This window comes from Penicillium oxalicum, chromosome VI, assembly GCF_001723175.1.
Source record: "Penicillium oxalicum strain HP7-1 chromosome VI, whole genome shotgun sequence".
Classification (NCBI taxonomy): Eukaryota; Fungi; Ascomycota; class Eurotiomycetes; order Eurotiales; family Aspergillaceae; genus Penicillium; species Penicillium oxalicum.
Window position 1 is genome coordinate 3437484 of NC_064655.1, and position 26831 is coordinate 3464314.

General features: G+C 52.4%; 7 protein-coding genes across 7 annotated transcripts; 5 read left to right on the forward strand and 2 right to left on the reverse strand.

Annotated features, from left to right (window-relative positions):
* Nucleotides 1-2160: 2160 nt before the first annotated feature.
* On the forward strand, nucleotides 2161-4271 carry POX_f08411 (uncharacterized protein; the record flags this gene model as incomplete). Its single annotated transcript, XM_050117186.1, has 8 exons — nucleotides 2161-2324; nucleotides 2486-2499; nucleotides 2599-2671; nucleotides 2748-3438; nucleotides 3559-3762; nucleotides 3838-3865; nucleotides 3943-4058; nucleotides 4185-4271. 8 exons carry the CDS (start codon nucleotides 2161-2163, stop codon nucleotides 4269-4271), a joined length of 1377 nt encoding a protein of 458 aa, XP_049967325.1.
* A 1050-nt stretch (nucleotides 4272-5321) lies between these two features.
* Nucleotides 5322-7412, reverse strand: POX_f08412 (uncharacterized protein; the record flags this gene model as incomplete). The annotated part of the gene is made up of 4 exons (XM_050117187.1): nucleotides 5322-5639; nucleotides 5746-6178; nucleotides 6238-6388; nucleotides 6452-7412. 4 exons carry the CDS (start codon nucleotides 7410-7412, stop codon nucleotides 5322-5324), a joined length of 1863 nt encoding a protein of 620 aa, XP_049967326.1.
* Nucleotides 7413-9629: 2217 nt separating this feature from the next.
* Nucleotides 9630-12241, forward strand: POX_f08413 (putative ATP-dependent RNA helicase prh1; the record flags this gene model as incomplete). The annotated part of the gene is made up of 2 exons (XM_050117188.1): nucleotides 9630-11783; nucleotides 11909-12241. The coding sequence occupies 2 exons, from the start codon at nucleotides 9630-9632 to the stop codon at nucleotides 12239-12241; spliced, it is 2487 nt and encodes an 828-aa protein (XP_049967327.1).
* Nucleotides 12242-13998: 1757 nt separating this feature from the next.
* Nucleotides 13999-15785, forward strand: POX_f08414 (uncharacterized protein; the record flags this gene model as incomplete). The annotated part of the gene is made up of 2 exons (XM_050117189.1): nucleotides 13999-14515; nucleotides 14569-15785. The coding sequence occupies 2 exons, from the start codon at nucleotides 13999-14001 to the stop codon at nucleotides 15783-15785; spliced, it is 1734 nt and encodes a 577-aa protein (XP_049967328.1).
* A 2226-nt stretch (nucleotides 15786-18011) lies between these two features.
* Nucleotides 18012-18739, forward strand: POX_f08415 (uncharacterized protein; the record flags this gene model as incomplete). The annotated part of the gene is made up of 3 exons (XM_050117190.1): nucleotides 18012-18104; nucleotides 18253-18391; nucleotides 18537-18739. The coding sequence occupies 3 exons, from the start codon at nucleotides 18012-18014 to the stop codon at nucleotides 18737-18739; spliced, it is 435 nt and encodes a 144-aa protein (XP_049967329.1).
* An 849-nt stretch (nucleotides 18740-19588) lies between these two features.
* POX_f08416 (60S ribosomal protein L10-A) lies at nucleotides 19589-21921 on the reverse strand (the record flags this gene model as incomplete). Its single annotated transcript, XM_050117191.1, has 7 exons — nucleotides 19589-20039; nucleotides 20159-20334; nucleotides 20657-20997; nucleotides 21111-21313; nucleotides 21434-21525; nucleotides 21612-21806; nucleotides 21883-21921. The coding sequence occupies 7 exons, from the start codon at nucleotides 21919-21921 to the stop codon at nucleotides 19589-19591; spliced, it is 1497 nt and encodes a 498-aa protein (XP_049967330.1).
* Nucleotides 21922-24656: 2735 nt separating this feature from the next.
* On the forward strand, nucleotides 24657-26662 carry POX_f08418 (uncharacterized protein; the record flags this gene model as incomplete). Its single annotated transcript, XM_050117192.1, has 2 exons — nucleotides 24657-25260; nucleotides 25395-26662. The coding sequence occupies 2 exons, from the start codon at nucleotides 24657-24659 to the stop codon at nucleotides 26660-26662; spliced, it is 1872 nt and encodes a 623-aa protein (XP_049967331.1).
* Between the last annotated feature and the right edge of the window lie 169 nt (nucleotides 26663-26831).

A 26831-nucleotide genomic window follows, 5' to 3' on the forward strand; every position in this document is an offset into this window, starting at 1 on the left:
GTTCTGTTGCTGCACAAATCTCCTGCAATGTACACAAAGCATACATAACAAGGTTTTGATGGATGCCAGGAACAGCCCGCCGACTAAGTAGGCATACAGGTGTTGATTTCGGTTCATGTGTGTTCCACTCTCCAGTGTCCACATACCTCCGCCGTGCGCAAGACATGGACTGCATCTTTCTGGCCCACCGCGAGTGGGCTGTAGAACCCAAGGATCGAGTCCACGGTCCGGCGCCGCCACCATGAAAAGTCTGGAATCCATTCCTTCTCCCGTCTTCTGCCGCACCTAGCCAGCGGTGGATGCAGACCACGGTGCAGGCCCGTTCCGAGACCAGTGGATAGATTCGACACTCGACACAGACAGTTCACATGTAGTCACCGTACATACTATGATGCCCCGGGTCAGAGTTTCCTTGATCTGCATGGTCCACTCTGGGGGGTCCAACGCGTGTGTGATGGCAATCCATGCCGATCGGAGACATTGGAAGTCCTCGAAGGAGGCGGTAGGTCCATGATTTTGACAACAGGAATGCTTGGCCTGCGAGCCGATGCGGACGGACATCACCACATGACTTGACCGTCTGGACGATTCGGTGCAGAAGCAACTCCGAGACCCGAGAGAGAGCCCACAAGATGATCCGTTTGAAAGGTCATTAGTCATTCGAGTGCGCAACTGTGCGTAGCCATACTGCATTGGACGACCAGGGTCACTGATGGACAGTCCTACCCTTGGCTCCTATGCCGTTGTGCTTGGCACTCTTGCATTCCGTTCGCGTAAGAGAAAAGATCAAACTCTGCATTCGATCAAAATGGGATACCCACTTGCGACAAGCGACCCAGCGGCCTCACGATCCTCCGGCGAGACTTGGGCTGATAAACGACCACCCCGGTGAGCAGAAGATGAGGATTTGATTCCAAGTGAGAAGGTCCGCCCGGGAGGTACGTCCCAACGGGGTCTGCCTAGTGCCTACTGCGTCGTACCTTAGTGCCTGTAGACTGGGGCTCACCGGGCCCGAGGACACGAGGGTACGAGGGTGATCCATCGTGAAGTGGTTCGTGGAACACTGAATCATAATGCACGTCCACCGGCCCTCGTCTGTCGAGAGAGTCCTTGTGCTTCGCCATCCCGGTTGCTTTTACTTCTCCGCCACCCCAACTTTCAACCCCGACTCACCTGTGCCTCTCTCCGCATTGCAATGTGGTCGGTCTGTGACGTTTTTCCCTTGAGTTGGTCAATCTATGACAAACCGGTCAGACAGGGCCCCGTGGGGAAGAAGCGACCCCCGGGCCGGGCGCACCAGGCCTCGCATGAGACAAGATCCAGATATAGTACTACATCGGTACCTGTCAAACACTGAACAGAATGGGTAGAGACAATGTACCTCCGAAGTACCCCCACTTCCACTTTCCCGGGCCGGACTGGAATCGTGTCGAACCAGGATCGGCATTGGATCCATCTGGAGGCCTCAGTCCGGATGATTATCTCAGCAGGGCGCTCGAATTATGCAGCACCCAAGGTTCAGTTGGTTGCAGACTACTCAAAACGACCGTGACACGAATATGACGGACGCCCGAGCCCGAGGCAGCCTAGCGGCGGTCGCCCTCTGATCGCCCGGAGGATCCCAAGTCTCAGCCAAGAAGGTTCCAAAAGAAGTTTTGCCTGGTCGGCATGCCGTCGGGTGGCGGCCAAAATGACTCGAGCCGCCAGCCTTACGAACAGAACATACGGAAGCACGACTCGCAGTAGAGGGATATCTATTCCGTTCCACGCCAAAAAAGAGGGAGAGGGAAAAAAAAAAGAAGTACAGCAATTGAGCCAAATAGGACGAATTTGAATAGAGTATTAATACATGGACCGCTGCATAAATTCACCCAAACAAGGCCCTGCGACTCGGAACTGCCCCGGTCTCCACGACGGAAATCTCAAGTGGAGCACACATCTTAGGGTATGGCCCATCGCCACGCGCGCCGAGCGAAAAATCCGATGGGAGGAGGGTCGACTCGACTCGACCTGCAAATTGGACGGGGGCACATTACCGAGACATCCATATTTGTTACGTGATCCCCCAGGATCTTTTCCCCTCATTCAACCTAGAACCTGCGGTTGTGTGCTTCTTCTCCATACTCCTCCGCAATCTTGAGAAATCTGCGCCAGTACACGATGAGCATTGTCGAAGCACCCCAGGCGCTCCCAACGAGGAGCGTCGAGTCCTATCATGGGCAGGACGAGGCAGAGAAGGCCATTCCTGAGAAACCAACGCCCACCGATGATCCGTTTGGAAATGAAGAGAATGGAGAGGTCAAGTATCGAGTGATGAAGTGGTGGTACGTCTTTTCCTTTTTTTTCTTTTTTTAAGGGGGTTTTGGTCTTGGTCTTGGTGTTTCTCTCTTCTCCAAAGAACGAGCAGATGGACTTGCGGTCCATCTTTGCACAGACGGTGGTCGAGATGATACATGGATTGTGACCATAGCTAACCATCTGATAGGCAATCGGGAATGTGTACGTCCATCCTCAATTGAAACGATGGTCCCTCGACGAATCGTCGAGGGCCTTGTGTATGCATGCAGATCTAACCCAGGTCCTTTTTCATCTTCACAGTGATGGTTGCTGAGAACATCTCACTCGGTATCTTGTCACTTCCATCGGCTGTTGCAACTCTCGGCATTGTCCCGTAAGAGAATCTTGTTCCCCAGTCTTCTTCCCCCCTTTGGGCTATTCTCACCGGATGTCTCACAATCATCTTACAGCGCCTTCATCATCATTCTCGGTCTCTCGGCAATCTCGTGGTACACTGGTCTCATCATGGGTCAATTCAAGTTGCGCTACCCCCATGTGCACAGTATGGGTGATGCCGGTGAATTGCTCCTGGGCAAGTTTGGCCGAGAACTCTGCTACTGGGGCCAGCTGCTCTTCATCATCTTCCTCATGGCCAGTCACATTCTGACCTTCACGGTCCTATTCAACACCATCACCAACCATGGCACTTGTACCATCGTCTTCGGTGTCATCGGTCTGGTGGTGAGCTGCATCTGTGCCCTGCCCCGAACCTCGGAGAAGGTGTTCATCATGTCCACCGTCTCGGCCGCGAGTATCTTAGTCGCCACTATTGTCACCATGATCTCAATCGGTGTTCAGGCACCCGACAATGTCCAGAATGATATCGTCACCGATCCCACCTTTGTGGATGCCTTCCTCGCCGTCACCAACATTGTCTTTGCCTTCATCGCCCACGTTTCATTCTTTGGCATCATGTCGGAGATGCAGGATCCAGCGGAATTCCCCAAATCTCTCGCCATGCTCCAGGTCGTTGACACGGTGATGTATATTGTGACTGCCATGGTGATTTACTGTTACGCCGGGCCTGATGTCTCCTCGCCGGCTCTCTCTTCGGCGGGTCCCTTGATGAAGAAGGTTGCCTATGGACTGGCCATTCCAACGGTATGTATCGCCAACCTGGTCACAATCTCTGTTTTGAAGATGAGAGAGAGAGCCCTCCCCTCTCTTTGCCCCTTCCCCAATCATGGACCGTATGGACTAACCGGTTCATCAACTATATAGGTGATCGTCGCCGGTGTGGTCTTCGGCCACGTCGCCTGCAAATATATTTACGTCCGCATTTTCCGCGGCGAGCGCGCGCACCACATGCACGAGAGAAGTCTGCTGGCCACCGGTACCTGGGTCGCTATCGGTCTGACCACCTGGACCGTTGCCTGGGTCATTGCCGAGTCAATTCCCGTCTTCAATGACCTGTTGAGTTTGATTGTAAGAAAATCACCAATGCAAACACTCTCAAAACCCCATAGTCCCTGTCTGCTAACCGTTTGACCCCGTCTCCAGAGTGCCCTGTTCGGAAGTTGGTTCAGCTGTAAGTTTCTTGCTCACCTCTATTGCCTCCTTCAAAACTTCCTACGGCTTTCAAGCGCTAACCAATCCCTCTTATAGACGGCTTGCCCGCTATCTTCTGGATGGTCATGAACAAGGGTCAATGGTTCGCTTCGCCCAAGAAAATTGTTCTTTTCAGTGTCAACGTCATTATCCTCGGATTCGCATGCACTATCGTAAGCCAACCTCCTCTTCTTCTCCTCCTCCCCGGCCCCTCTCTCCTTTCTTCAACGCGTCTGTCTTTTGAAAAAGAAAAAGAAAAATGACCTCAACTATCTTCGCATCTAACCAAATGTCACCAGTGCGGACTGGGACTCTACGTCTCCGGCAAATCCATCAACGAAAGCACTTCCTCGGCCAGCTGGACCTGCGCTAGCAATGCTATCTGATTCGTCCCTCCCCTCCCCCTCCTCCTTACCTCCTCGACAACGACGGCAACCGCATGATGATGATCACGCATATCAATTCTCAGAAACCAGCCTTGCTTCTCTTTCCCATTTTCACACTTATCTGACATAGAATTTCCGCATGGACACGACCACTTACACACATCAAGTGGACAGCCGCGCAAAGAGCCATGATGACTTTCTCTATATAGAGATAGACTTTGTTTTTTTTATTTTCATCTTTTTGTTTTCTCTCGTGGCGTTCTTATGGAGTATCACATCCTCTTTTTTTTCGATTTTCAAAAGCGCAAAGGTAGATTATACACTGGATCGATTTTGTGAGCGCTGTCCCTTTGTATAGTTATACTCTAGGAATTGATGAAATAGCATCACTTTGCACATTATGCCGAGATCCTCGTGTTCCAAGTTATAAGTGCTTGTGTCTCTTACCTTATGGTTCTTCATTTTCTTTTCTTTGCTCCTTTTTTTTTCTTTGAATGGAGTAGAGCTGGATCAATCGACTAGGTCTTGCCATAGTTGGGCGGGCACATGTAGTAGCGAATCTCTCGACAGAGACTCGCGTTAGACCTTGATTATGGATTGCCAGGTGTTGGGTGTCTAGATTCTAGGGCCCTTGGGCAATTCTCGTGAGAAATCCTGTAGGACGGACAAGGGGCCTCCCATTGCAGTGGTGAGGGAAACCTAGAAATGTTCCAGACTGGAGCGGCATCTGGGCGTTGAATGCAACGCTGTTCTGGGAAAAACGTGAAAGTCGTCAAAAAGGATTCAATACCGTACGATTCTCGCTATCATTTTAGGATCTGGCTCATGATCACAATCAATATCAATATTAATATACATTATTGTAACTGCACCGTTTGGGTGATTTCACAGCGCACTGTAGTCCTTCCATCGCAGGACCCGGTGTATGTCCGTCCAACGCCTCCCGCAATGAACAATACAAAGGGTAATAGCATCAGCAAAAATAAGAACAAAAACAAAAAAAAAAAGACAAAAGTGGGAGGGGGGGGGGGAAGAAAAATTGCGTGTCAATCAAGCACGCCAATTGAGTGGAATTTGCTCCTCCTCATCGTCAACCACCACCACCATCCACACGCCAACCTGTCCATTACTGGCGTATAATGGGGTGCAGTGAATCCAGCGACTACGGCCATCACAATTGTATCGGGTGATCCATTTGATTCGAGCGGTAACGCTATGACCCTGCTGCATCGCTGCCATCAGCTCCTCCTTGACGGAGGATGAGCTTCCAATACGAGAAAGGAACGAGGACTGCAGTATTCCGGGGATTTGGAGTGATGGTGATGTGAACAAGACTCGGAGAGACGGGTAAGGTCGAACCAGCAGGTACTATTTATACATATATATTTTTTTAGTTTTTTGTCAAACGTTAGCTTGAACCGAGCCTTCAAAGCAAGGTCCAGGTGCAAGATAGAGCCAGGTGGGGGAAGCTCACATTCTCATATGCTCCAGTTAATCCCCGTAGCAGGGGAGACTTGACATCTCTGAGACGAATGGCCTCTGCTTCGCTGTCCATGGATCCTCCTCGCGGGTGCCATTGTCTCTGATTACGCGAGGATGGCCGCGTGTGGAGTGGGTGGAACAAGTCGCCACCATACTCTTGAACGGCGTTGAGTTCCTTGGGGCTAAAGAGCTCGCACAACTGTCGAAACTCGTCCTTATGCGGTGCGGTGGACATCTCGGCGATGCTCTCCTCATCTGGATCGCGGTACCGTGACTGAAGCTCAAGGAGGGATTCCATTTGGACTCCGTCGAGGGCCAGGCCGGAGACGTCAATTTGGGCGCCAATCACGTACTTCACAGTACCCTTGCTGTCGTACAGAGGTGCACATTGGAGAAGGTTCATGAATGGAGATCCGTCTCGGCGACTATACACGGGTGTGTCAGTCTCCAGGGGCACATTGCACTTGGGAGGGGTCAAACGTACTAGTTGAGGAAAAGCTCCGAATGATGTCTTCCTGCCTTGAGAGACTCTCTCAACCGACGCACGCTATTGGGGTTCGTTTGCGGCCCTTGAAGGAACCGACAGTTGCGTCCCAAGACGTAATCCATACCATATTGTGTAGTTCGGTGGAACTCTGTTGGTTTATCAGCACAAAGCTTCTTTCTTCAAAGTTTGCCAAGCGAGGGGATGAGCCAACCTTTGGAAGCAAAAATGATTGGGTTGTCTGGACGCGAAGGATCCGTCAGACAAAAGACCTCCGCCAGCGCGTTTGCCGTGTCCCGGAACTTCATTGGCAATGTGCCCCGAACACGCTCCTCGACGATCTTGCTGGTGATGGTGATACATCTGGACGTGATATAGGCAGGAAGCTCTTCGGCGACCAGCGCGTTGAGACCGTCTTCGATCCGCCGCTCGAGAACCTTGTTGATCGTGATCCCTGCGGCCTCGGTCTCGTTTTGAATCGCTTGGACGGCTGGTGGTGGAACATCGTTAGAGAGTCGAATCAAAGTGTTTGCATATTCCAGCGCTTTGCGCGCCTTGACGGCATTGAGATAGTACGTGAGGGTTGAAATGGATCGTGGCCGCTCGTCCAAAAGAAATTCCCGGAATCTCGCCAGATATCGAGGATTATTGAGGATGCATAGCATGTGTTCCTTTCCAAACATCACATCCGACAGGCGTTCCAGTTTATGGAGAGGTGCCTCGATCCCGTCCCACGGCGCGATCAATTCGTATGACGGACCTTCTTCATTCACTGGATTGTAATCCTCCGCCTCCTCGTACGGATTGCTCTCTTGAAGCAGCGGGAGCTCATGGGCCGTGGCGTGGCGGCGCATATTCTTGATCGAGGACTTGGGCGTGGGATAGGCGTTTTCGGCGAGAGACTGGGGCGGGGTGGTCTTTTCTTCGGCGATGATATCCAGTCCTTTCGGACGACTGGGAGGATGTGGAAATTCGTCGAGAAGGTGATCGGTCCTCAATGGCGAGAGAACCCGCGGAGAAGGTCTGTCAGGAACAGAGGGGTTCATCGCAGCCCGTGAATTTCTCCCCGACTCGGACATCCATTCGTGGTATTCATCGCGAAGACTTTCCGATCCCGACCGCAAGGAATCGCTATCGAGCCCCAGCATCTCGTCATGAAAATCTCCATACGACATCTTGAAGACTGATGATGGCAATGTGCATGAAATGCGAGGCCGGGAGTGTTACGTCGTCTATTCCTTTGCCCTTTCAAGGAGTAGGACCTGGATACCCTCTCACCCTGCGTAGGACATTGCTGGCTCTTATTGTCTTTGCGCATCGTGTACCTTTTTTTTTGCATCCAAAACATCGTTTGATGTATCATTTCTTGCCCCTCCCTCCGAGGATGGTCGCATTGATTTCCGTCGCTTTGAGATGACAATTTCTTCACTTGGTACCGTCCCGACGGGTCCAGCTGGCACAAACGCGTTCGCTCTTTGCACAGGTCACAACTATCGTGGAAGCCGATCGATCCCCCCAAACTCGCTTGAAGGTCCAAGAGATCGACATTGACTCTTGGCGGATGATGCAACCGTGAACGTCTCCACCGTGTCAACGAGGCATGGCGCACGGGGATGAATATCTCCGGCCGGTGTCTGGTCCTCGATCCTGTCAGATGAAGTGGACAAACCGAGATCTCTCGTTAAGCATTGCAGACGATCATTCGACAGGAGAGAGTTTGGACCTGTCAGATTCCCGCACTGGCGGAAAACGAGGAGGACGGAAGGCGCCTTTGGGTTTCTTTTTGTGTTTGGATTGGGTGGATGAGTGCGGTGTACAACCATCACAATAGGCATTGACGGGGGTCTCACGAAGAATAAAGTACGGGTGGCTTGGTCTCGATCGCTTCGACTCTTGCATGTTCGTTGGATTCTCGGAGCACTTGCGCCCTGCTGTTCGATTGCCTTGCATGGATCGAAGACTGCCATCGTCCCGATTTGGCATGTTCGTGTCGTAAACCACAACTCAAATCGCAAATCCAACCACCGCGGAAACACCACAGCACCTCTTTTCTTTTTTTTCCCCCTCTCTTTCCCCTGTCCCGCTTGCACTAGCAAAGTCCTCTCATCTGCTCGTAATTGTGTAGGTTCTGTCGATCGTGAGGCTAGAAAAGGGGGGGGGGGTTCTCCGCCCAACAGCAAAAAGCGTTCGACAACACGATCAGGACATTTCGTGCCTCCCTTTTGTTTTCTCTCGCTTGCCTCCCACGCTCTGACCCTCGTTTGCCTGCTCGTTACTGTGCCTGCATGCACGAGCACCAACTTCGAGGTTTCCGGTTCTATGAGGATCAAGCTGGATTACGGGTGCTCCCATCACGTCATTGCATAATGTCGTATCTCCTTGTGGCCGAGCTGTCACCGGGGAGGAGCTGATCCGACGCTTTCTGACAGGGGATCTACATCGGGGACGATCTCAGATCTGACATTGTCTCCTTCCTTGATAAGTAAATACGAAGTCGAAATCTATTGTGGCTAAGTGATTGATATACCGCCAGGCCTGGGAGCTGGTCGGGAAAAGAAAAGAAAAAAAAATCAAATCACGAATGAAATAGAAGAACAGGAATACTGCCGTCTTTACCACCGTTGGACAACGTCCATTCACCCACGTCCTCGCAACTCACCTCGATGAGACCTCCATCATCTTGATGATCCCTGTTGAACCTAAATCTCTTTTACGTTTTTAGCAGCGTCAAGCAGCATCGGTCATTCCACTTTTGGCTCGTCAAATTACGGAGTGTACAAGCAACGAGTTTTGCATGTTGCATGATCGCTCAATCAACAAGATAGCGAGCAGATAGAAACGTGCCAGGTAGCAACCGAGTGATGTAGATGAATTCGGTAGTCGGGGAAAAGGAATCGAATGATCAGCTTACTAAAACTTGAAATACTTGACCATAATTCAGGTTGTTGTAAGGGCCTGCCGCGTGGGGCCTATAAACTGGACATACTTCCTTCTCAGGTTCCGCTGTGCAAGGTTCAAGTGAGGCTGAAACGGCAGTCATACTTCAATTAAGGATTTTGATGCAATGTTCATCGAGAAAAAAAAAAAGGATAGCCTCAATGAAGGCGGTCAATTCAATATAAATTTGTGTTCTACCTCCTCTCAACAGACGCTAGCTCATTCAGTCCCCTCTTATGGACGTGAAGAGAATCTGGTTGGCAGACTACTAATTAACTGTGGTGAGGGCATCGTCAAATCTGGATCAGACCGGAGCTGCAAATCGACTGTTGGGTCAGTGACTTTATCGATAAGCGTCCGACCTGATAAGCCGATAAGCAAAAAATTTCGGGGATGCGGAGAAGCAATTTGGGACCAGCGCAAAGCACAATCGTGTCCATCTCTCCCAATCCAGGATGCCCGAAAAGGTTCACACCAAGTTTGGTGGATCTGACGATGAATCGGCTCAACCCCCTTCTGACACGTTGACACCAGCTTCATTAGGCCAGGACGTGGGCCGCAAGAAGAAGCGCAGCAAGAAGAGGAAACACGACGAAGTTACCGAGGGATCTCAGGTCCCGACAGACGAGGCAGCGACTCAAGTCACGAAAAAAGACAAACCCTCGCCTCCGGTGCCGGGATCAGAGAAAAGGATCTTAGAAGATGAGGTTGTTCCTATAACTGAGCCAAAACCCTCGCCGGCTGAGACGGGGCTTCCCCAATCCAAGCCGAAGCACAAGTCGAAACCCCCGGCCGCAAAGAAGTCCCTCACCGACACGAAAACAAACTTCAATTCGCTGCGCGAGAGAGCCAACGTTCTCTACGAGTCTCGCAAAAAACTGCCCATTTTCAACCATGCCGATGAAATCCGCCAGAAGCTTCGTGACCAGGATGTCATGCTCTTGGTCGGTGAGACCGGTTCCGGAAAGAGTACCCAGATCCCGCAGTTCCTCGTCAACGAATTCTGGTGCCGCCCAACACCTGCAAAGATACCAAAGGAAGATGGTTCACGCAAGGCCGTGACGGTGGGAGGGTGCATTGCAATTACTCAGCCTCGACGAGTTGCCGCCATTTCACTGGCCCGGCGTGTGGCCGACGAAATGGGAACACCGCTGGGATCTTCCTCGCCGGCGAGCAAAGTCGGTTATTCAGTGCGATTTGATACATCTACATCCCCGAGCACGCGGGTGAAGTTTTTGACCGAGGGAATGCTGCTTCAGGAAATGTTGCATGATCCCTGGTTGACCAAGTATAGCGCCGTGGTGGTGGATGAGGTGCACGAACGCGGTATCAACGTTGATCTGGTCGTGGGTTTCCTCCGGAACCTGGTCTCTGGCAATCTACATGGCCGTGGCGGGGTACCTCTCAAGGTGGTGGTCATGAGTGCTACAGCTGATATGGAGAGTTTGATGGGGTTCTTCCAGGAAGGGTTGAAGGAGCCACCGCAACCCCCGGCTCAACCATCCATCACCAATGGCGAGCAGAAGAACATGGAGCTTTCGAAAACCTCTTCTCGGACAATCACCGCTTGTCATATTAAAGGTCGCCAATTCCCCGTCAAGATGGTCTACTCGCCTGAGCCTGTGCATGACTTTGTCGATGCCGCATTGAAGATCATCTTCCAAATTCACTACAAGGAACCTATGCCCGGCGACATCCTCGTGTTCCTCACTGGTCAAGAAACCGTAGAGAACCTTGAGAACTTGGTGAATGAGTACGCGATTGGCATGGATCCATCCTTGCCGAAGATCCAAGTCCTCCCGCTCTTTGCCGCGCTGCCACAAGCTGCCCAGCAACGCGTCTTTGCCCCCGCTCCGCCTCGAACTCGAAAGGTGGTCCTGGCCACCAACATTGCCGAGACCTCCGTGACGGTCTCTGGAGTTCGGTATGTCGTGGACTGTGGCAAGGCCAAGGTGAAGCAATTCCGCACGCGACTTGGCTTGGACTCCCTGCTGGTGAAGCCCATCTCCAAATCCGCCGCCATTCAGCGAAAAGGTCGTGCTGGTCGTGAAGCAGCCGGTCAATGTTTCCGGCTCTACACAGAAAAGGACTATTTGGCCTTGGACGAGACCAACACGCCGGAGATTCTCCGCTGCGATCTCACCCAGGCGCTCCTCAATATGAAGGCCCGCGGCGTAGATGACATTGTGCGCTTTCCCTTCTTGACCCGGCCCCCGCGAGAAGCCCTGGAGAAGGCTCTCCTTCAGCTGTTGAACATTGATGCGCTCCAGGAGGACGGCAGTATCAGTGAGATCGGTCTCCACCTGGCCAAATTACCTCTGTCCCCCACGCTCGGCCGAGTTCTGTTGGCTGCGTCGGAACATGGGCCTGACTGTCTGCTGGATGTGATCGATATCATCTCCTGCCTCAGTGTTGAGAACATTTTCCTCAACACGACCTCCGAGGAGAAAAAGGAGGCCGCCGAGACAGCGCGGCGAGATCTCTATCGCCGCGAGGGAGATCATCTCACAATGCTCTCCACGGTCCGCGCATACGCGGGTGAGAACGTGGACCGAAAAGTCTGGGCCGAGCGACACCTCGTGTCGCACCGAGCGATGCAGTCTGTTATGGTAGGTTCAGTAAACTTCTTTCCAATGCACCGACCCCATTGCCAGCGGCATGCTGCCGTTGGTTGTATCCCTTCCGCTTCCCCTCTGGATCCCGTATGGCTAATCACATCACCCTTTGTGTTCAGGACGTTCGCAAACAGCTTCGCGCTCACTGCCGCCAGGCGAAGATGCTCCCCCGTGAAGAGCGCCACGACCACTCGCCGGACCCGTCGCCCGAACTGATTCTGCAAAGTTTCCTGGCCGGCTTTGCAACCAACACGGCGCGCCTTGTGCCCGACGGCAGCTACCGCACCATTGTCGGCAATCAGACGGTGGCCATCCACCCATCCAGTGTCCTGTTTGGGAAGAAAGTGGAGGCCATTCTCTACAATGAATTTGTGTTTACGAATCGCAGTTATGCCCGCGGAGTGAGTGCCGTGCAGATGGATTGGGTTGGAGAAGCTTTGGCGGGCAGGTGATGGAGGGGTGAGCAGCACGGCGGATAAAAGCCACTGACATGATCGTTGGTCTTGGGTCGAAGCAGCATGACCGTGACTGGTTGGCCCGGTCATTGGGCGTCGCACTCAACCTTCTTCTATTCTCGCTGCGAGTGTACCCAACTTGTGATTTTGCACTGTTTATACCCATGCTTTCGAGCATCTGCAAATATGAAATGCTTTTCTATACATCGAATCTCATCATCGTTAGCACTGAAACACTAGCGTTGTGAACATTAATCCCTGCTGCAGTTCATGTTGGGGTTTACGTTCAAGACAGCGTCTTACCCTCCAGTCTCACTCGGATTGACGCTAAGCGTCCCGAATCCGATAACGAATCGGTGGGGACCTGCATGATGGTGATCAGCAATCGAAGCAATCGTTTTTGTCGGGGGAGAGACACGGTGGAGGCCCAGTACAGTACTAGCGGGAGGACCCAATGTGGACACTCGGTCGATCTTCTTGCCACTCACATTCCCCCCATCTCTACCCTTTGTGGTTTGTACCGTCCTTGCTAGCCCTGGGCTGAGGTACCTCTGCTGGTATACATTTCCACAACTTCCACGGTCCTCTCAGCTCTCAGATCGGAGGTACAACCAGGCAAACATGCTTCCCTGTCCAATCTCCGGCCTGATGATCCGCCTCTTCTGTACACTTCATCGGCAGACCAGCATAGCTCCCCCGATGTATAGGTAACAGGACTCAAAGGCTGTGTCCCAACTTCGATCAGACCGGTGTTCAAAGGTGTCGGCACCCATGTATTCAAATTCCAGCGGTGGCCATCTCCCTGCTCTCTCCAGCTTGGTCAAAATCCAGGCTTAGACTGGTGAGACGGTTCTCCGGTGGGCCCCAACTGTGAGGGATCATCTGCCCACCAGCCATCCGTCTCACGCGATCCCTGATCCATGATCCATCACATTACAAGGAAATGAATGTTCCGTGGAAATATCCTCCTCCAAACAAATGGAAATAACTTTCCCCCAGGACTGTCGCCTCCGGTGGTTTGTTTCTTTCACACTACTGGGACGATTGTTGAGCCCTCTCTGCCCCGCTGCTTCCAATGAAGTGCATTCGAATCATTCTGTAATGACGACGTCCCCTTGAGGTCGTGTCCGGTCGATCTTCTCGGTTGACTGGTAAGGTGTGCCTCCATCACAACTTTCATCTGCTCTCATCATTGTCCAGTCGTTCTTGGATCACGATGACCCTCATGCTCTAAAGTGTCCTTCTTCGCTGCTGGTGGACCACACAGACACACCATCTGCCAACGCTGGACGATGCTTCCACGTCCGGTTGAGTTCACCCATTTCGACACGCATCATCCGACTCCGACTCCACTACCTTATCGGGCGTCGACGGCTCTGCCCTTATCGCGCATCTCATCATCACTCCCTCGCATGAGCACTCGTTCACCCTGCCCCCTTGTCCTCTTGATCCGGCGGTAAATGGTTCTCTCCATCGTCAACTCTTTGGAGGGTTCCCCTTACCCTCTCCCGAATTGATCACCGCTTCTCTTTGGTCCGTTGCCGGTTGTGTTCATTTCCTCTGTCGGACACTGTCACTCGACTCCAGTTCCAGTGATCAGGAATTGCGGGGGCAGATCCACCCGTCCATCGTCATATCCACCCTGTTTTAATCAATCTCCTATCTACATCGTCGATTCCAGAGCTGAGAGCTCTTTCTCCCCCTCTCTCTCTTGGATCGTGGTCTGATCATACCTGAATCGTCTCCCCCCCCTCATGGCTTTGCAAGTGCCAACCCAGGCACCGAGACGGCGAGCGTCTCATTCCCCGTCTCAACGCCCGTCATCGCTCGGTTTGCCTTCCCCCTCCTCGACCCAACCAGAGGATGACACAACGCAGTGGGTGCTGTTTGCCCCCACGGCCCGAACACACACGACCTCCACGGACCAGACCCGCACGGTTGGAGCCTCCCGTCTCAGTGATTTCGGCTCGTTCGGAACCGCGACTCGATCGGCGGTTGAGCAGGATGGGGACGTAGTCGTTGAAGATGAGGATGCGTTGGATGACCATTTTGACGAAGATGGTACCGAGTTGGACAGCTTGGACGATGGACTCCACGCCTTTCGTGCCCCGTCGTTACCGTCGGCATCTCCATCGCCCTTGGATCAGGGCCCCCCGGCGATGCTGCCCGCGCACGATGGACTGGGCAGTTTCCAGGCGTCCAGCCCCATGGTCCAGGATCAGCTCTGGCAGCATGAGCAGTATAATCCTCAACGGCGGCAGGCCGGGGCCAGTACCGCCGGCGATCGAGTGTGCAGCGTCATGTGGATACGGCTAATGAGCAAGAAAGCCTGATGGAGCGAGACCGCTGGCAACGGATCGAGCAGTGGCGAATGGACCAGAGTCGCGCGATCCTGCAGGAGATTGAGCGAGAGACTCGTCGTCGATGTCGGCCGCCTCGTTCGAATGTATCCACCGCGCCGCGGCCGGAGGACTCTCCCCCTCCAACGGCCCCTTTGAAGAGCTCGGTCAACGCTGGTGCCCCGGCTGGAGCGGTTGCCGAGATGAGTGAATCCTTCTGGCAACGTCTCACCCGCAAGGTCATTGAAGATCTCATCGGGATCGACGACGCTCTTCTCTCTGTCATACTCGGCGAATCTTTACCACTGGAGGTACAATCCGAGGGAAAGGAATCGCCACCGCTCGATATGGAGACCGTGCTGGCACGAGAACCAGATCTTGCGCGACCCGAGGCCCCTTTCTGGCAAAGTCGGGTTCTCCAACGAATCGCTCACGAGTTGGGGATTCTTGTGCACCAGCTCTGTGAGCATCCGGGTGCTTTCACTTCATATTACGAATTGACCAAGACCATCTCGAGTGAGTATGCTGGCATGCCACTCAATCGCCCGGTGGACAGCGCGGCCACCTTCCAGTCCAACGAACCCCCCACCGCCCAGCAGTCCTCCGATCATGCCCTTCCCACCGAATCCATGCCCTCCTTACACTTCCAACCCACGTTAGGCGATCCTCATCGTGAACATGCAGCCCAATGGGGGATCGAGGATGAGGACCCGGCCGGTCACACCACCCCCGAATCTGTCCGAGTACAGCAGGAGCAGGAGTACTGGGAGCGTGGACTGGATGTCATGATGGTCTTTCGATATCTGCGAAGCCGATTCAGCCGCCATGGCTACATGGCCGGTGAGAAGCACGGCCCGACATCATCTCCACCACGTCACGCGCAGGATGCTTCCCGCAGAGCTGCCATCATCCGTCAGCACCACCCTCTCGTTGCCCACGCCCACTCACGCTCTCAAACGCAGACCCGCCGGACTTCCTACAATTCGGGGGGCACAACCTCTGCGGGTGTCTCTGCGCCGTTGACTCGGCAGCACCTGCGTCGGCCCGGATCCAGTTGCGCCAGTCAGAGCAAACTTTCCGCCATCTCGAGCCGTCGAACGTTGACGGGCTCGAGCAGGAATTACTGGGATCTGGGCGGGTCCGTGGACAGCAATAGCGCCATTGGCGTGGGAGCTGGGCTCGGCACCTGGGCTGAAGCATGATGATGGGACTGTGTCGCATTTCCTGTCAAAGTTAGACTTGCCCCCCCCCCCCCTCTTTCCCTTTCTCCCCTCTTTGTTTTTCCCCATTTCTTTGTCTCTCTTGTCGAGGTTCCGGTGTTTGGCAGGATCTGGTTGGTGTTGGAGATATTTGGAGAAACCATATATACACATATACATGACGGAGATGGACGGGCTCCATGGAAATGATCTGATCTGTGAGATGGACTAATTGGTGTTGAGGCAGCGTGTATCTGGCGTTCTCAAAGTGACTCTCCTCTACGAGCACAGTTTGTTTTGATCATGACTTTTGATTTTGATTTGATTTTGATTCTTCTTTTTTTGTGGTTCTTTCGGTTCGATACTGAAGGGATTGACCCTCGGCTCTAGATTTATCCTCTACATCTCCCGACAAATGTGCATACATACATGATACTTGGACATATATACATTCAACCGGCAGATCTTATCTGAAACTGAAGCTGTTGTGGCAGTCGACATGTAGAGTGCGCTGATTAGTCACGGAAACCCTTGTTTCTCTCCTCGGCCTTGATTGAAGGACGGAAAATATAGAGTCGGTACCTAATGGTTCATGGAATGATCAATTCCAATTAGACGGACATTACCTAGGACTGTACTTCCAGCCGATAGGTAGTACCTTGGTAGATGCTAGGTGGCTCAGCCGACGCTGCCCACCTGCATTGACGAGGCTCGTCCGTCAGGCCAACCACACTGAAAGATCTTTGCCCTGACTTTCAGCCCTGGTACTTCAGGGTCTCGAGTCATGACAATATCAGGGGAGTACTTTACTACCTTCACATGCCTAGTTATCGATATTCATCAGCTCTGGTATCCGAGGAAGGACTTTAAAGTTTTATCTTTTCCACACTAAACAGGAAGAGCCGAGAGCAATCGATTGCACATTTCGGATGAATAGAATTCGACAAAGTGCCTGGAATCCTCGGGTTCGACCAGCCCATTCTGTCCAAGATCACCTTTTCGACTGGCAGATACACAAATACAACAGGTATCGTATGCTTCCTGGCAAGCTATTTGCTCTAGTTGGAGAGTTTAGTTTTTTTTGGTCAAAAAAAAATGAAACTGAAATTGAAAAAGAAGGGGAAAAAAAAGACTACAAAGTCCCGTCGCCCTAGGCCCAGGGCCCCCCTTGGCCGCGGATGATCGACGTTTCCGGGCTCATCAGTGTCCAACCGTACTTGACCTGCATCGGGGACACGGAGAGGTTTCCCACTGGGATGGTCTCGGAAGATTAAGGTTGCCGATTCAGGAAATGTTGATAATAAGGGAAATGCACCTGTTGGCATCATGTGTTGTATATATTGGGGAGAGAGATGTAGATTATTTGAATGGGTATTTTGACGCAAACTATAATCATCCGACATCTGAAGGTAGGGGTACATTCATATAGAAAGAGAAAATTAGTTACCTTGCACCTCAGGCCCCTCTCTCCCATCCAGCCTTGAATGGGCTGGTAGTTAGGTACCAAGTCCTACTTAGTAGGTAGTAATCTGTTATCAGGTGAGCTTTATGTACTCGATCAGTTTGCCATGCCTGTTTTCGAATCTCTCCGTCTTGTTGGACGGAGTAAGGTAGCCCATGGTCCCACTGGATTGGGACTCCCACCGGACGTACAACGGGGAATATTCATAATCTTCAACCTTTGATCTAATTTTTTCTTCCCCTTCTTTTTTCGTCTTGGAAAACTCCAACAATCTGGCCGTGTACTGGCCAAAGGGGTCCCGGTTGCGGTCCCGGTTTCCGGAGTGGGTCGTCCCAAAGAGTCCAAACATTCCTTGCATCTCTATTATTGTCTCGCGTCTCATTCTTCGCATTGCCGGGTCATCACATACTATTGTTGATTATTAGATCTTTGGGCGTGGTGCGACCTCAATGTTGCAAATGGATCTGTCTCTCTTCCATACCACCTGAGCCCAGAGAAGCCCCCCGGAAATATCGGACCGTCGAATAGGTTATTTAATCCAGTTCAAAAGGTCGCCTCCTGGCGTCCTGATAGACCACTTTCTCTCGTCTCCTTCATCTTCTTCTTCCTTATTTTTCCCTCGATATATTTTTACCTTGACTTACAACCTACCTATTAATTCCCCATCACCCTTTATTCTTTCCATTCTACCCTACCAATACCAGGTAATCCACTATCGAATTCACCCGACCCGATCCTATACCAACTCCCCTCCAAACTTTGTCAAAATGAGACTCTCCGTTTTCCTTCCCCTCGCGGCCTTTCTCACCATGACCGCCGCTGAGATCGCTCACAAGGTCACAGAGGTCAGCACCTGCTTGGTAAGTTTCTCAATTCCCCCTCCCATCTCAACCTTCCCACTATAATCATTCCTCTCGCAATCTCCCATGAGATACAATGTATTCTTTTTTTTTAAAAAAAAAGAGAAACTAACACATCCTCCCTTCTTTTTTTTCTTTTAAAATTCAGAACCGCTGCTTAAACGAGGGCGCCGCCGTCGCCGGATGTATTTCCCAGTGGGACACGGACTGTACCTGCACTAGTCCTGCCTTCAAGGACACGGTGCAGATGTGTTTGACGATCTCGTGTACTCCCAATGATGTTACAGGTATGTATGCTTATTGATTTGGATTTACACCGGGTGAGAAGGAAAAGGGAGATAGTTCTGCTTTCTTTCCTTCTCTTTTTCTTGACGGTGGAAAAAGTACAGAATGGATGGCTGATTATGGGAATCTTCTTGATCGTATGTATAGCCGCTGGAGAAGTACACAAGGAGCGCTGCCGTGCTACTCGCTCGGCTCCTACCGGTGCTGGTGAGAAGCCCAGCGGCGAGAAGCCCACTGGTGAAGAGTCCAGCGGCGAAAAACCTACTGGCGAGAAGCCCACTGGTGAAGAGTCCAACGCTGAGAAACCCAGTGGCGACATGCCCAGCGGTATGCCCACCGAATCTGAATAAAAAACGAAAATGGCCTGCGTTCATGGCAAAAAGAGCCAAGGGGAAACAAAGTACTAGGTCCAGCCAGATCATTGTTGAACGAGGCACGAGTGGAGTGGTCACTTTGATTTAGATACCAGTATACACTGAGCAGGATACAGGAGATGAGACTCCCCGAGAAAAAAAAGGGGAGCTGGAAAGGAGTCGTGGTTGGAGAGAGAGGAAATCAGAACGTGAATTCGAATCGAATCCCATGTATCTCCCATCTAGCCTGGTGTAGATGTGACTAGGTAGTAGTAGTAGTAGGCTGGCAGAGTGACGAAAGGGGATCTTTCAAAAAGTCTCGCTGCCCGAGTTCCAGTCCGTATAGCAGAGGTATAATCTGTTCAGTTTGTTAATAAGGGCGTTGCTTCTAGGCTGGAAAGCTTGGTTTAACTTGCAAGGTAAACCTTTGAGCATGGATTGTCGAACGAGGCTCCGCGGGTGGACCAAATGGATCGTTCCAAGCCTGTGCAGGTGGAACGGATTGGTCCCCAGGACAAGGTTAAAACATGGAGGATCCACGTTGGTCGATCATATCGAGTCGGGTCGTGGACGAGACGTCGCCGCTTAGAGAGGACCGAGAATAAGAGATACCAAGTATGGTCGGGTCGGACGACTATTTACTTGACGGGGGGATGGGAAGTTGCTACAGATGTGGTACGAAACGACAACTAGAACCGATCAAGTTGAAAGAAAAGAGGCCGGGGGAATTGATATTTTGGAACAAGCTGGCTAAAAAGAAAAGAGAACTGTTTTTAAGAGTATCATCAGAACTTCAAATTTTCATCGTTCTTGATTTCATATTCTGGATCGAAAACAATTCTCCATCTAAGCCTGGGACACGTTCTCGTAGGCGTCGGGGAAGCGGCGCATGTTCTGCTCGATGAGGCCGTGGCCACGGAGGAACTGAACGTAGGCACCGTCCTGCTTGAGCTTGCCCTCCTGGCGGAGCTGAACGTACTCCTCGCGGCGAACGGGGGTGAAACCCCAGTTCTTGGAGACGATGATCTTTTGGCGGCCAGGGAACTTGTACATGGCACGGCGGAGGGCCTCGATGGCGGTGGCCCGGTGGGAGTCGCGGGTGCGGACGGACAGAATGATCTGGCCAATGTTCACACGGGCAACGGTACCCTGGGGCTTACCGAAGGCACCACGCATACCGGTCTGCAGACGATCGGCTCCGGCGCAAGACAACATCTTGTTGATACGGATGACGTGGAAGGGGTGCACGCGGACACGCATGTGGAAACCTTCCTTACCGGCGATCTTCACAAGGTACCTGGAAGAGGAGGAAAGGAGAGACGGTTAGTTTCACATATTCCGATCGTAAAAGACTGCATTAAACAGATCCTCGAGGAAATGGACATGAATCGCAGTCAAAGGGACGGATGGACGAACTTGTTGGCGCAAATACGGGCGGCCTCGAGGGCTTCGGAAGACAGCTGCTCATACTCGTTGGAGACCATGTGCACACAGGTGGGGAAGTCGTCGACATTGGCCTTCTTACGACCGAGATCGAAGATACGGATCTTGGGGTCGGGAACACCACGGTTGAAGCGCGACTTGGGGTACGGCTAGAGGACGGACGATCATGTTAGTGGGTTTGAAGTCTGCCAAGGGCCGTGGAGCGCAGGTCCATCTCGTGTTCAGGCTCGGCTCTCCCCCAATGATGCGATCCTCGATGCTTTTATATCCCCATATGTGAACAATCCTCTCAAGAAATTCCCTGCCCAAGCTGAGCTGAAATTCCCTGCGTGTTCCATGTCCACATCGCTTTCCCGGTTGAACCGCTGTAAATGCGCGATACCTGATGCGATCGTCATCCTCCCCACAACCGAGCCTCTCGCACACAAAAGATATCTCTGTTCTTCACAAATTCGAATTTCGGCAACGCACCTTGTTCTTGCAGTAGCGGTAGCAGCGGGCGGGACGGCGAGCCATTGTGAATGCTGGAAATGGGCGATATGCACTTCCTGCGAACTGGGTATTGGTTGTCGTTGGGTGTCGAGGGATCAAAGTCGAAAAAGAAGGGAAATCGAGCGGGTCACGGGATTGTTTGATTTCCAAGCAGCAAAGTGGCGAAGCCCTAAGCCCTAGCGAGCGGACCAGTGAACGGGCGGCAGGAGGATCCGCTTTGGGTGGGATCCAGCCGGTTTGACTGACTGCGTAATCAGCGACGGGTGTCTTCGATAAGTCTCCGCGCCTGCTGATAGGAGGATAGATTGCGACTATGGCGTCTGGTACATGAGCCTTTATACCTGTGCTGGCCAAGGTTGACTCATTGAGAGTCATCGTGAGTGCTTACGGATGTACTGTCACTCGCCCCCCTGTAGAGTTTCCAGTTGCTTACTTTGTGCCGTCATACCCAGATCGATTACAAATTCAAGCTGGATGAAGGGGTCGTACGGCACAGAGTTTGGGACATCGCCATCATCCCGGGGGGCCTTGATAAAGGTCTCCGTCCCGATTACGTAGAGAAAAACGCGCAGCAGCACTGCTGGGTGGTGAAATGCCCGTGGTTCGACTTTGTATAGAAGCAATGACAGTAGGTAACTAATCATTCAAAGCGCCTCTCCAAGTCCTCCGCAGAGCGTTCGCCAGCACGCCGCTCCAACAACACTCACAGGCGACTCAACTTCCCATCCTTGACTTCTTCGGGCCTCCACCGATTACTGGGTGCCGGTAAGGATGTCGGAATCACCAGCATCCAGAATGGCCATGGTAGAGCAACGGAAAAGCTTACCGCAGGCGGTACCCAGCTCGATCTATGTCATTCTTAGTATGATCGTTCAATCGCCGCTCATCCCCTGGCCGGACTGTTTCCCGGAAATTGACTTTCAAATTCACTCACGTTGTTACCAGAGAAGTGGTGAACAGGAGTCTTGGCCAGCATGGCGTAGTACTCAAGCTCGGACTTGCGGAGAGGGGGAGTGTTGGCGGCAATGATGACCAGCTTAGCCTTGCCGGAGCGCAAAGTCTTCATAGTAGACTGAACACCCAGGGTGACCTTGCCGGACTTCATCACCAGGGCGAGCCTGGAGTTGATCTGCAGGTGGGAAAAAAAAATAGGCTTTAGTATGACCGTCGGGAATGCAGGCACGAGGCATGGAGGATTTACTCACATTGTCGGAACCCTTCTTGGACTTCTTGTTGGGGGCCATCTTTACGCTTTGAAGTAGTGAGCTTCAAAAGGATCTATTAATATGGATCGAGAGATGCGCTCCGGCCGGCGTGGGTATCGAGAAGTTACCACGACAAAGTGTACTGAGGACCATGTCAAAGAAATAGCATGCGGACGGCTATCGGCAGAGACGTTATTCCGCCCCGTGTTCGCATCGCCGCCGGGTCCAGCCCCATTCCCAACCACGTGATGGGATACCGATCATGAGAATGCCCGTCTCGGCCCCACCGTTACTTGGATCGGCAGCTACGTACGTTATGTACCTGAGATGCCTGAGGCTGTAGGTGTGGGATTTGGTCTTCCGTCCAGGCATACTGTACTGGCTACTTACGGTGGAGCGAATGAAACCCTTCAATTTCCTGTTCTCCGGGACCGAATGCCGTGTGCTAGCCATGTTAACTTTGTAAGTCGAGCCGCCTGAGGCAGCAGGAGAGTATCATCCAGTATCTGGCCATGTATGCTACTCATCGTTCCATGAATATTTTCGCCGTCGTGATTCAATCCCTTCACAGTATTGATAACGCAGACCCAGTGACTGGTGCCTACATGGAGCTACCATATCCATTCGCGTGTACATATCCATACTTAGTACCATCGCTTTACAGCAATACTACCAGCAACACACGATTGGAAACTTTGGTCTTTTTTAAACCACGGTGAAAGGTTGCATCCCGTGTATAGAGACCCTAGTTGAGCTGGCAATTACAAGAATAGACTCGATGCTCCAGCTGGGGACTTTAAAATGGGTGCTTTAATTTGGGAGGCTGTGCCTTTGATTAAATTTCCATGGACTGCCCAGCGGGCTTACTGATGAGCCGAAACATCGAGTGTTGGATTAGGCAGCCAAGGTCTGGAGTATGTCACTGATATATCCTTTGTATCCATGCGACCTTGAAAGTGCACATGGATTGGGCCTTTGTCACATTGAATTTGGGCTCTCGATCTGGGTACTTTACTTCACCTTGATCCTTGTCATCGATTCTATAACATGCTGTGGTCTGGTGCCTCTCCCCTTTGTCTGCCGACTGCCGAGTGACATTTAGGTTAATTACTGCATGGCTCTGTCTATCAAGGCTCACCTAGGATTTACTGTTGGTTGATCTTCAGTGGCCCCTTGTTTCAATTTTTTGTGGTTTCAGCCCGACTCCGCCCCCAGGCCTTCGATTCATGTTCCGGATTCGTATTTTTAGAATTTCGTGGAAAGTTTCTTCGAGAGATCTGTGAAGTATTTTAACTCATGAGATAAGCTGGATAAAATTCCGTGATTAGTCAGTGGCCGGGGCACCGTTTGCAGTATCATGTGTCCAGATGGACGATAAAATGTAGTAATATACGACTTTGTGTACATGCTTCCGTACGGACACAGGCAACGAAGCCCTTTCATGCAGATCGGAGGCTTGTTTGATGTTTACCCGGTTACCCCAGTAAGGAGGATCGTGCAGCTTGCAGCAAATAGGACAGTCGTGCCGGTGACTGTCCTCAAGACATAAGACATGCACGAGTCAAAATATGTCCACACTGTCGACATGGGCACTCGCCTTCCGCACCCAGCTGGCCCTCATTCCGTTTTTTCACTGGCCGTCTTCTCACGGTCGCATGTGCAGACTTATCTGTCCAGCGCAGCCATGGAGCCAGTCGCTTTCAGGTCTTCCGAGGGCCTACGCTGGCGATGGGAGGCCATCGTCTCCAAGCCAACAGCCTGATATCGGCAACGTGACCAGCAACAGCAGCCGGTTCCGATCCTCCGCCCCTCCTGGAGTCCCTCGTTGCCTTGGATCCATTCACACCTGCCCATCGTGACCCGCTCAGTCTCCCTCCAGTCCTGCTCCTGTCTCAAGGTACCAACTTAAAACCGACCGACTTGCGGTAGCTTGACCCACTCTCCAATTTTTTTTGACCGCTTCCCCCTCACAGGCCTAAATTTGTATAGTACAGTAACTTTAGTACCACATCTTACACAATACAGCTTGGATGATCACGACGCATGTGTGTTTTACTCTTACGTCCATGTCGGATGCAAACAGTCCAAACGGTCCCTGCTGTCACTCCATCTTGGTGATGCAGCCGCCACATCTGAACCTGAACCGTCCCCGGTCACCTAATGTAGTTTTGAACTCGAAGAACCGTGAACCCTTGAGAAGTGAGTCAGCGGAGATCCATGATCTGTGTCTTCAGATCCTCTCGGGCCAATTTTCCAGCTGATCACGGTTTAGTCTACCAGACCAATCTGAATCGGATAATACATAAGTTGGCCGGGGGTGCTCTCACAGGTACCGACTGAGCCTCCAACTGAGAGCAGCGGCAGGCTCGCAGCGGTCGCACCACAACACGTAATAAACAGTGGCAGTATCATGAGACATTGCCCCGTAATCGATGTTACATGATCAAGACGAAACGCAATCTCCAGTAAACCAGAAACAGCTTAGTGGCTCTTGGCATGAGAGTGTGGGAAATAATAGAAGGGTACGGGCGTTGGGTAGTGTTGGTGGTGATACCGATCTCCAGGAGGACTGTAAACTCCGGAGAGGGAAAGGACAAACCACAACACCGGTGAGCCACTTCTTCGTCCTCTTCAGATCATCTCTCTCTCGCCGTGGTCCACCCCCCACTCTTTCGATCTTCAGAGTGCAACGATTGAAACCATCTCCTCGGTTTTCTTTGTCTACACTCAAACAATTGGCGCATCAGGTTCCTCTCCACTCGGGACCCTGTGCGATGTCAGCAGCGACTCGCAAGTCTGGTGGTGCCGGTAGCCCCAGCAAATCATCGACCGCAGATCCGCCTTCGACCAACGGAACCGCCACTCGAGGTCATGCCCGCTCGCCCAGTGCAGCAAACACCACCGGTCTCAGTCGCTCTCCTTCTCTCCGGAGCTCTACACCTGTCTCTGCGCGCGCTGCCGCCCGAAAGCCTGGTCGATCCAACTTGAGCATGTCCAACGTCCCGCGGGTCAGTAACGACCCCTCCGAGGAGGAAGCCCGCGCCCAGAATGCTGCTCTCATCGAGGAGCTGCGGGCACAACTGCAGAAGGCCGAGGTGGCCTCGGAGCAATACCTGAAACAGCTCGGAGTCCTGCAGATGCGACTCGACGAGGCTGTGAGCGAGCAAGGGAAGTTGGAGGACCAAGCCCACGAAAAGGATACCCGACTCGAGACTCTCAACGGTGAGATTCGGGACCAGGCTCGCCGGATACGGGACCTTGAGCAGCAGCATGAACTGGAGCGCAATGCGTTGCTCCAGGAGAAAGAGCAACAAGCCAGTCGAGAAGAGGAGTTGCAGGCGACCATTCAGCGACTGAAAGATTCGGTGGCGCAGAAGAGTATGCCCGTCAACGCGGAGGGGGATCGACAAATTTCGAGATCTTGTATGGCATGCCTTTCTTTGTCCTCCAAACCCTGCTTCCCTGATATCCGTTATCGCTAACTTTTTTTTCTCTCTCTTTCTCAATCCCAGCAAGCTTCCGAAACCGATCCTCGCCCGATGTCGATGGCCAGTTCGCTCCGTCATCTCATATCGAGCGCAGCCCCTCCCGGAACAATTCCAATCTGCTGCTCCAAAAAGACAAGCTTATCGAGTCGCTTCGTCTCGAGCTGGCTGAATCGCAGATTAAACTGGTGGAGATGGAGAATGCAGGCGGGGGTCGCCAGCGCGAGCTAGAGAAAGAGCTCTTGGAGGCTCGCATGGCCAATGCCCGTCTGATGGAAGACAACGAAAGCTACCAACTTTTGCTGAGTGAAAAGACTCTGACGGGAGATTTCACCAAGGGTGATTTTATGCAACACATTCATCCCGACAAGTCGTCAGGTGGAGGCCTGGGATCCCTGGCCGATGAACTGGAATCCGTCGACGAGACTCCCGAAAACGAGCCGACCAGCAAATTAGAAGCCGAGGTCAAAGCCTTGAGGGATCAGAACAAGGCGTTGACTCTCTACATTGAGCGCATTATCAGTCGTGTGCTGCAGCATGATGGCTTTGAGCATGTTTTGGATCGAAACGAGGAGGACTCTGGCTCCAAAGCCTCAAAGCTGGATGAGAAGGAGTTGCCCCCAACGCCACCCGAGAAGGACGATGCACCCTCGCAATCTCTCTATCAGCGTGCCAAATCTGCTGTTGCCGGGCCTCCTCGCTCCCAGCCCCGATCGCGCCCTAGCAGCATGATGCCGCCGCCATCCTTACCATCCACCAGTGCGAATGAGAATCCCGATACGGCCCCGAGCATCCCGATCCGCGCCCAATCCGTCCGCGCAAGCCACCGTCGAACTCGTTCGGAGCAAGTTGATCCGAACGCGGCCTCGGTTGTTGGGCAAATGTATCGGGGTCGGAACTCTGGGGGGCCATTGAGTCCTACGGCTGTAGGCCCTGGCTCGCGGCAGAGCATGTTTTCCAGTGCGGCCAGTTACATCTCCAGCCGAGCGCCCTCGATGTCCAGCCAGCCCGACCGGGGGGGCCGCAGCAGCTCCCCGAGCATCCTCAGTGACATTCATGGCGACAATAACTCCACCGGTGCGACATCAAGCCCGCCCCGTTCAAACAGCGGTATGACCAACTACACCGGCGCTGTGATGACGCAAAACAAGCTGCGCCCTCTGCGCTTGGTCAGCGATGCTGCACGACTAGAAGAAGAAGAGGCAGCCCGCAAAAAGGCCAATCGCGCGAGCTGGATTCCGGGATGGTTCAATCGCCCTACCAGCGGAGATGAGCAAGCGCAGTCTCCCTCCTAGTGATGGTCTGCCTCTTTCTTTGATTATGGAACGCCTTTGTACATGTCGGATTTCATCCGCCTCGTGAACGTCTTCGGGATTTGGATGATTCGATGGGATTTTGAAACTACTATATGTTTATTATTGTTTTCCCATACCCCCCCACCTTTTTTTTTGTTCTTTGTGCTGT